This window comes from Palaemon carinicauda, chromosome 7 (genome assembly GCF_036898095.1).
Source record: "Palaemon carinicauda isolate YSFRI2023 chromosome 7, ASM3689809v2, whole genome shotgun sequence".
NCBI classification, from domain to species: Eukaryota; Metazoa; Arthropoda; class Malacostraca; order Decapoda; family Palaemonidae; genus Palaemon; species Palaemon carinicauda.
In genome coordinates, this window is record NC_090731.1 from 93,681,328 (window position 1) to 93,691,147 (window position 9,820).

Genomic DNA, 9,820 nt, shown 5'->3' on the forward strand with positions numbered 1-9,820 from the left:
TAGCGTGGTTTGTATTCCAGTTACGGAACAAACACAATTAAGACACTAAAAGTATTCACTAAAAACAATCAAAATCTTACCTTTGCTTTATTTGTAGAGGTGCGAACAAACTTTGTTACAACAGCATTTATTGGATTGACAGGATATGCAGGAGGTGGAAGTATCTCTGAGGAATAGCAAACATCAGCTTGCAACTGGCCACGATCGCGCTCATCACGTTGCCACACACGACTTTCTAACATGTTTACAACAGACGAATTATAATCAACAGTCTTTCGCATAACACTTTTCCTGAGTCTTTTCCCATCAAACTCCCCATCTGGAGCTTTAAAGGGTTTGAAAGATAATGCTTGAAAGGGTTGAGGTCCACCCTGCATAGGAGGAGGAGGCTTTCCTTGTGGAATTGGAGGTGGAGGCGTGTTGAACATACCCACCTGTATCATGGTGGATTCTAAATTTAAACCTGGAAAAGGGGAAAATTTGCTTGTGTGAGAATATATAAAATCTAAATATCACTACTGCTTCCATCATTATAATTAGCCAAACTATAACCCTGGTTGAACAGGTAAAGTAGCCCCGTTAGGAAAGAAAATAAGGGAATAGCAAATAAACTAAATATAAGTGATCAAAAAAAATCTAAAATATTTCAAGATCAGTAATGACGTTAAAACAGATCATTCATATACAGTAATGCCTCACAACACACAATTAATTTGTCTTGGAGTGGCTTTCGTCTCGTGAAAATTTTGTGTTACGAGTAACATTTTACATGTAAATTGTCTAACTCGTTTCAAACCCTACTAAAACTCCACATTAAATTTTATAATAAAGCTACAGTATAACCACAATGATACTGTACTGCCAAATATATTTGAACCATTCAATATACTTAAACTAACTGTTAATACCCGTAACAGCCAAAAAAATTTGAACCATTCAATATACCTAAACTAACTGTTAATACATGGAAATTAAGTAGTTATTAGAACATAAAGCAATAATAAAAGGAAAATAATACAATACATACGGTAAAATACTGGACATGTACAAAATACACAGTACACTGTACCATACGTACTGTAGTATTATAGTTACCCTTACAAGAGAGATTCATTTCTATGGGGAAAAACCAATTTTCTTCAAATTTCTTTAATGGGTGACTATCTTATTCTCGGTCTGGCTGACCTTTCTTTATTTTCATGAAACATTTTTCACTATGCGAGTCAAAAAAATCTTCGCATCTCGTTTCGCAGCGTGAAAGTTTTGTAAGCAGATTCTTTCATGAGAGATATGACTATAATAAACTTTTACCTTAAATGAAACTTATGCAAACCTGTTTCATCATCAACATCTCTTACGGCTATTGACGCAAAAGGCCTCGGGTAGATTTCACCAGTGGTCTCTATCTTGAGCTTTTAATTAAATACTTCTCCATTCATCATCTCCTACTTGATGCTTCATAGTCCTCAGCCATGTAGGCCTGGGTCTTCCAACTCTTCTAGTTCCTTGTGGATTGATTGATTGATATGAAGTTCTCTGGAATCCTGACATCGAAGGCCATTGACGCCGATATCGTTTATTATAAATAAAGATTAAAAGAATATTCAATTAAAACCAGAGAATTAAATATGTTATAAAAGTTAAATATCATTAAGAAGACCTGCTTCCGATATAAATTTTAAAATGCCACTAAAAGTAAATAAGCTATAAAAGTTAAATAGCATTAAGAAGACCTGCTTTTGATATCAGTTTAAAAATGCCACTAGCATTGTACGACACATGATGTCCAAGGATCTTGGCCAGGATGAACCTGCCATCCTCACCTCGAGCCTCAAACAGATATTTATTTCTCAAGTTACTATAATTGGGATATTCGGTCAACAAATGCCTCACTGTTAAAGGTACCAAACAGTCGTCGCAATACGGTTGGTGTTGGCCCTTCAGAAGAAACTTGTGTGTCACCCGTGTGTGACCAATGCGGAGACGTCAAAAAGACGTCTCCCACTTTCGGGGCATCATGTTATATCGCCAAGGAGATATGACATTTGTTACCTATCTCATCTTATTGCCATCTAGACTATCACAGTACTGTTGCCAATTATTACAAAAAAAATTTCTTGGTGTTAAGTAGGAAATCATTAAAGGGAATAAGATACCTTCTGGGAAGCAGCTCAGATGCAGCATTCTTCGCCAATAAATCTGCCTTCTCATTCCCAGACACTCCTACATGTGCTGGAACCCAACAAAATTTACCTATTATACCTCTCCAACCAATAATAAAACGCTATGCTAAAATCTTTAAATCTATAGGGTTACTAGAATTAAAAACTTCTAAAGCTTGAAGGACACTCCTTACATCACTAAAAATGGTAAAATTACCCTCCTCCCGTGTGTGACCAGTGCGGAGACGTCTCACACTTTCAGGGCATCATGTTATATCGCCAAGGAGATATGACATTTGTTACCTATCTCATCTTATTGCCATCTAGACTATCACAGTACTGTTGCCAATTACTACAAAAAAATTTCTTGATGTTAAGTATGAAATCATTAAAGGGAATAAGATACCTTCTTGGAAGCAACTCGGATGCAGCATTCTTCGCCAATAAATCTGCCTTCTCATTCCCAGTCACTCCTACATGTGCTGGAACCCAACAAAATTTACCCATTATACCTCTCCGGCCAATAATAAAACGCTATGCTAAAATCTTTAAAACTATAGGGTTACTGGAATTAAAAACTTCTAAAGCTTGGACACTCCTTGCATCACTAAAAATGATAAAATTACCCTCCTTCTCCAACGCTATTTTCTCAATAGCGGTTAGTATGCCATACAGTTTGGCAGTAAATATGGAAGCTGTTAGAGGAAGTGCACCTCTACAATTAAAACCATTACTATGTACTCCAAATCCAACGCCATCATCAGATTTGGAGCCATCAGTACAGTATATATAAAAGTTGATCCCACATGTTCTGCAACATGTTCCATAAAAAGAGACCTGGATTCTAAGTCAGTCATATTCTTATTAACTTCAATCAAATATTTACAAAAAGATACCTCTGGTAATTTCCATGAAGGCGTTGATTAATTGATTGATTGATTTAAAGTTTTCAGGTATCCTGACATCTGAGGTCATTGACGCTGATATCATTTATTTTATATAAAAATTAATAGAATATTCAATTAAAACCATAGAAGTTGAATGTCATTATAGAAGTTAAAGTGTTTTCAGAAGACTTGCTTCTGAAATAAATCTAAAATTGCCACTCACATAGTAGGACACATCATGTCTACGAATCTTGGCAAGGATGAACCTGCCATCATCACCTCGAGTCTCAGAGAGATATCTATTTCTTAAGTTATTATAATTGGGGCATTCGGTCAACAAATGCCTCACTGTTAAAGATACCAAACAGTCGTCACAATACGGTTGGTGTTGGCCCTTCAGCAGAAACTTGTGTGTCAACCGAGTTACCAATATGGAGACGACAAAGAGAAGTCTCCCATTTTTGGGGCATCATGATATACCACCAAGGAGATATGACATTTGTTACCTCTCTCATTTTATTCCCATCTAGACTATCCCAGTGCTATTGCCATTTATTACAAAACAATATCTTGATGTTAGGTATGAAATTATTACAGGGAATGGGATACCTTCTTGGTAGTAACTCGGATGCAGCATTCTTCGCCAGTAAATCTGCCTTCTCATTCCCAGACACACCTACATGTGCTGGAACCCAACAAAATCGAACCATTATACCTATCCGTGCAATAATGAAAAGCCATTCTGAAATCTTGAAAACCAGAGGGTTACTAGAATTAAAAACTTCTAAAGCTTGAAGAACACTCCTTGCATCACTAAAAATGGTAAAATTACCATCCTTTTCCAACGCTATTTTCTCAAAATGCCATACATTTCGCCAGTAAATATGGAAGCTGTTAGAGGAAGTGCACCTCTACAATTAAAACCATTACTCTGTACTCCAAATCCAATGCCAGCATCAGATTTGGAGCCATTAGTATATATAAAAGTCGATCTCCTATGTTCTGCAACATGTTCAATAAAAAGAGACCTGGATTCTAAGTCAGTCATATTCTTCTTAACTCCTCTGGATTCTAGGTCAGTCATATTCTTCTTAACTCCAATAAAGTATTTACAAAAAGACACCTCAGGTAATTTCCATGGAGCGTTGATACCTTAAATGGAAGCACCATTCTAATTATATCAAGACTGTTTTTATAATTGTTTCACCTGAAAGCCATAAGGTTGAGGAGATTTTGGGTGCAACTCAAAGTATGTTTTGTACCTAACAAGGATTGTAGTCTGAAAGGCTAAAGAATTAGGGAATTTTTGCAATCTAAACCAATACTGAATAATAGAACACATTCGGTAATTGATTGATTATTAGGTATTATCTGGCATCCTAACAGTAGAGGTCATTGATGCCAAAGAAAATAGTTAACGATTATTAAGTATCTTATTTCAATTTATGATTAAATCTTATTAAATAAACCAGTATCCATGAGAAATTTAAAAAGGCAATCCACATTGCATTCAGGTCCCAAAATTTTAGATAGTATGTAAATGCCACTACTATCTTTACAATTATGAAAATGGAGTAATCTCTCGGTCAAGTAACTTGGACACTCGGTTAATATATGTTTCACAGTCAGTGGCACCAAGCAATCTTCACAGAATGGCTGATGTTTTCCCCTCATCAAAAGCTGTGAATCAATCTGGTGTGACCAATTCTCATTCGGCACAGTACCACTTCTCTTGACCTTTTCTTGTCAAAATATGCCCCTGGATGAGATGATTTAACAATTTCACTCATTTTTTGATTTTCCAACTCCAATAAAAGTTCCAAGTTTTTCTAAGTATGGACTGAATTACGGGCTACATATCTTTTGCAGGTAGCAAAAAGTTATTTATACAGCTATGAACTGCCTCCTTTGCCAGAGAGTCCGCTTTCTCATTTCCTTTTATATCGACATGAGCAGGAACCCAACAAAATTTAATATTCTTACCTCTATTTCCCAGAATATATAGCCATTCAAGAATTTTGATTATTATTGGGTACAATGAATTAAAGTTGTTCATTACCATCAATACACTCAAGGAGTCACTAAAAATAACAATCTTTATGAGGTAGCCGGAAGATATCCTTGACTGCCATTAAAACGGATTTTGAGCGACACGAAAAATCTATTTTTGGGTGAGATAGCCATGTCGTCCTGATGGAAGGTTCCTATAAGTAGCTTCCTAGGGTATATTTGACTACAGTGATATTCCCAGAGAATTTACCTTTAGGTCTCCAGAATTCTAACTCCTGGAGCAAATATCCTTAAAATTTCTCTCAAGGATATCGCATAATATCAGGGGACGTATACCTTGATACGACACATAGCAATCTTCACCCCGAATAGCGTTTTCGCTTCGAGGGGGAAAGTGGCAAAAATAGAAGGGGAGCTGTTATCAAGGTACCCTTCCTCCGTTACTACCTTGAGTATCTAGATGGAGCCATTGTCGCCGCAGTGTTTCATTCCTTGTAGCGTTGAGCAAGGTGTTACAGATGTAGTAATTTCGGGAGGGATCCTACCAAGGCCTTTTCTATAAAAAGGAGGGCGAGTCCATCAGGACGACATGGCTATCTCACCCAAAAATCACAATTTTTAAGTAATTTGTATTTTTCCTAACAGTACTTACCTCGAACTACTTTCTTAGGAGTATCTGGGATTCTCCTCCCAACCGACCAGATTTTTGTGTAGTTTCCTCTATCTCCATTTTCTCTAGTGGGGTCCCTCTGTGGCGAATGGATACTCGCCCTGAGGTGACCCGGGTCAGCTTGTGAGAGCATGGTCCTAGGTCTCGGTCTTCAGTAAGCTTTGATAACTATAATTTCGAACTCCTGTAAGACACTCGGGGAAGGCTGGGCGGGCAATATCCAGATAGTAGTTCGAGGTAAGTACTGTTAGGAAAAATACAAATTACTGGTACTTAAAATGTGATTTGTTCCAACACGGACTACTTACCTCGAACTACTTTCTTAGGAGACTTATACCTTAGGAGGTGGGGGTGAACTTACAGGACGGGAGACCCGATAGGAAACAATCCAATTGAACCTAGATAGGAGACTAGGTTCTGGCTGACCACAAAAACGGGGTAGGAGACTCGGGGAGAACTACGGAGAAAAAAAAAAAAAAAAAAAAAAAAAAAACCTTTCTAGTGCCTATGTAACTCACCTCTAACATTTCATCCGGGCATGGGCGTCTCCAACGATCAACTCTCACATGGGCGGAGGATGAGGAAAGGGAACAGGGGGAAGCAGGAAAGGGGGGGGGGTAGTAAGGACGATCTTGTGTCGCTTGGAATTACTTCCCACGGGGTTCCCCAGGGCTTCAACCTTAAACCTGTTGGAGCGCGGAAATGACTGGTCCGATGGAGGAGTAGTCCAGGGACTTCCTTGCACAGTCTTTCAGGTAATGGGCGGTAAACGTAGACTGCCTGGACCACGTACCTGCTTTCAGGATCTGGGCCATTGCCATGTTCTTGTCGAAGGCCAAGGAGGTGCTGAGGCCCCTAATGTCATGGGGGCGAGGTTTTCCCGGCATCGTGAATCCGTCACTGTCATAAGCTCTCTTTATGACTTGTCTCAGCCAGAAGGAGATGGTGTTTCTGGACACCGCTTTCTTTACCGGACCTGCGGAGACGAACAGGCTCTTGATCTCCGGACGAAGTCTGGCTGTCCTTTCTAGGTACTTTCTGACCGACCTGACCGGGCACAACAACAAGCCTTCGGGATTGTCTGAACGTGGCATAGCTGGGACTGAAAAGCTCTCGAACTTGGGGTCCCAGAAGGCAGGATTTTGGGTCTTGGCTACAAAGTCCGGAAGAAACCTAAAACTCAGGTCTTTCCAACCTTTCGAGTGAGACCTCATACGACAGCCCGTGGAGCTCACTGACTCGTTTAGCGGAGGCTAGGGCTAGGAGGAAGACCGTTTTAAGGGTAAGGTCCTTATCGAGAATGTTCCTGAGCGGTTCGAAGGGTGGCTTGGTAAGGAACTTAAGGACTCTGGCTACGTCCCATTGTGGTACTCTGGAGGAGTGGGGAGAGCACGACTGCTCAAAACTCTTTATGAGCATAGAGATCTGTTGGGAGGCTCCGAGATCGAGTCCCTTGAGGAGGAAGACTTGGCCCAGTGCGGCTCGAACTCCCTTAATCGCTGGGATGGATACTCCTAGGTCGTCCCTCAGGTGAACTAGGAAGTCTGCTATCTTGTGAATAGATACGTCCAAAGGTCTCAAATTCTGGGAGGCCCACCACTTTACAAATGTAGCCCATTTTGCCTGGTAGACTACGACTGATGATCTTAGATAACCTGTCATCCTCGTGGTGGTCCTTGACGAGTACCCTTCCTTCCTCAACAAACGCTCGATAACCTCCACCCGTGTAGCCGGAGGGACCGCGGGTTTCGTGGAACTTTTTGAAGTGGGGCTGACGGAGGTCTTCCCTGTCTGGCAGTGGCCACGGTGGGAGGATTGCTAACTCCTTCAGGTCTGCAAACCACTCTCTCTCCGGCCACCAGGGCGCTACCAAAGTCATCAGCAGGTTCTTTGACCGCCTGACTCTGTTGAGGACCTGTCTGAGGGTTCCGAAGGGAGGGAAGGCGTATGCGTTGAGACCGTCCCATGGATACTGGAAGGAGTCCTTGAATGCTGCTGTTGGGTCCGGGACTGGAGAGCAGAATACATGGAGCTGGGCGTTGAGCCTCGTGGCGAACAGATCTATCACTGGGGACCCCCACTTGGGCAGGAGTGTCTGGGCTACCTCAGGGTGTAGGGACCATTTTAACCCTACCACTTGACCTACCCTGCTGAGGCTGTCGGCCAAGACGTTCTTCTTCCCCGGGATGAACCTGGCCGTCAGCTCGATGTGTTCTTTCTCGGCCCAATCCAGGATCTTTGCCGTGAGGTCGCACACCTCCCTTGACTTGAGCCTTCCTTGTTTCTTCATGTAGGCTACCACGGTGGCGTTGTCGCACATGAGGGCCGCCATGTTTCCTCGGAGACGATGAACGAACCTCATGCAGGCTCTTTGGACCGCTAGCAATTCGAGCACGTTTATGTGTAAGATCCTCTCCTCCTGGGACCACTTGCCTTTTGCTGTTTCCTCTTGGAGATGGGCTCCCCACCCCTCCTTCGATGCGTTTGTGAAGAGCAACATTTCCGGAGGAGCGGTCGCAAAAGGCATCCCTTTTAGGGTGTTCATCCTGTCGGACCACTACTTCAACGTCTCTTTCGTCTCCGGTGACACGCCGACCACCCTGTGCAGAGTCTCCCCTGAGGACCAGAGTTCTTTTAGGTTCCACTGAACCGCTCTCAGCTTGAGTCTTCCCCGGGGGACCAACTTCTCCAGTGATACCAGGTGTCCTATCAGTCTCTGCCAATCCTTGGCTCTCCTGGGTATGTCTGTTAGGAAGGGGTAAAGAACCTGGTCCAACTTCTCAAGCCTCTCTGTGGAGGGGAATACTTTCCCCAACCTGGAGTCTAGGACCATCCCCAGGTATGTCATCCTGGTGGAGGGGACTAACTGTGATTTTTCCATGTTGATGGTGATCCGCAAGTCCCTGCAGAGCCGCAAAAACTGCACGCCTTATTCCTTCAATACTGCCTCTGAGGCTGAAAGAAGCAACCAGTCGTCCAGGTAGCGGATCAGCCGGATCCCCTGCTTGTGCGCCCAGGCTGACATTGTGGTGAACACCTGAGGGGCCGTCGACAGGCCGAAGCAAAGGGTCCTGAACTGCAGAGACTGGGAACCCCACTTCACCCTGAGGAACTTCCTGCTGGAGGGGTGGACAGGGATCTGGAAATATGCATCCTTGAGATCCAGGGACATCAGGAAGTCCCCTTCCCTCAAGACTGCCAGTACTGACTTCGGAGTGTCCATTTTGAAGTCCGTTTTGCTGATGAACTTGAGGGCCGAGAGGTCGATGACCGGTCTCCACCCTCCTGTAGCTTTCTCCACCAGGAAGAGCCTGCTGTAGCACCCCGCGGACGGGTCCTTCACTAGTTCTAGAGCTCCCTTGTTCAGCATGGCTGACACCTCCTCTGGGGGGGGGGGGGGGCTGAGATGACTGCTGCCAGGTTGACAAAGGGGAGTCTCTCCTCGACTGGGACGTAGGAGAGTGGATCCTTCCGGTGCAACCCTTCTGTGAGTGGGTCGTCTCACGACCGAGTGTCTGGGGTCCGCTATCTCTTTTAGCCTCCGGACTGCGATGTACCTATCAACGTGTTCCTTACCGAGCTTGACAACCGGAGCTAAGGGGAGGGTCAAGGATGGCTTTTGCTGGACAGGGTTATCCACCATCCTCCCCAACCCCGAGAGCCAAGCCTGCTCCGTCGACGGCTTCGGTTCGTCCAGGGGGGGGGGAGCTGAGATGACTGCTGCCAGGTTGACAAAGGGGTCTCTCTCCTCGACTGGGACGTAGGAGAGTAGGATCCTTCCGGTGCAACCCTTCTGTGAGTGGGTCGTCTCACGACCGAGTGTCTGGGGTCCGCTATCTCTTTTAGCCTCTGGACTCTCTCCACAGTCTCCTCTGCCGCCTTCAGGGGGAAGATGGAATCGCTCCACACTGGCGAGTTCCTCAAACACTTCACCTCTCGTTCAGGGAGCTTACGGGTCAACTTGTTGAGGATCGTGTCCCTCCTCTGCAGCACCCAATTCGCAGTCTGAGTGAGAGACGAAGGTGAGGAACTTCATGGCCTTCCCTCCTGAGCGTATCAGTTCCTGGAGTAGAGCCTGGTTCTCCGGAACA

General features: G+C 43.8%; 1 protein-coding gene across 1 annotated transcript in view; it reads right to left on the reverse strand.

The window, feature by feature from the left end:
* Positions 1–466, reverse strand: part of Wdr33 (WD repeat domain 33) — a 46,777-nt gene extending 46,311 nt beyond the window's left edge. The window contains exon 1 of the mRNA XM_068377424.1: positions 81–466. Within this exon, the coding sequence (XP_068233525.1) occupies positions 81–443 (363 nt within the window). The 5' untranslated portion in view covers positions 444–466. The remainder of the gene's footprint in view (positions 1–80) is intronic.
* Positions 467–9,820: the final 9,354 nt, after the last annotated feature.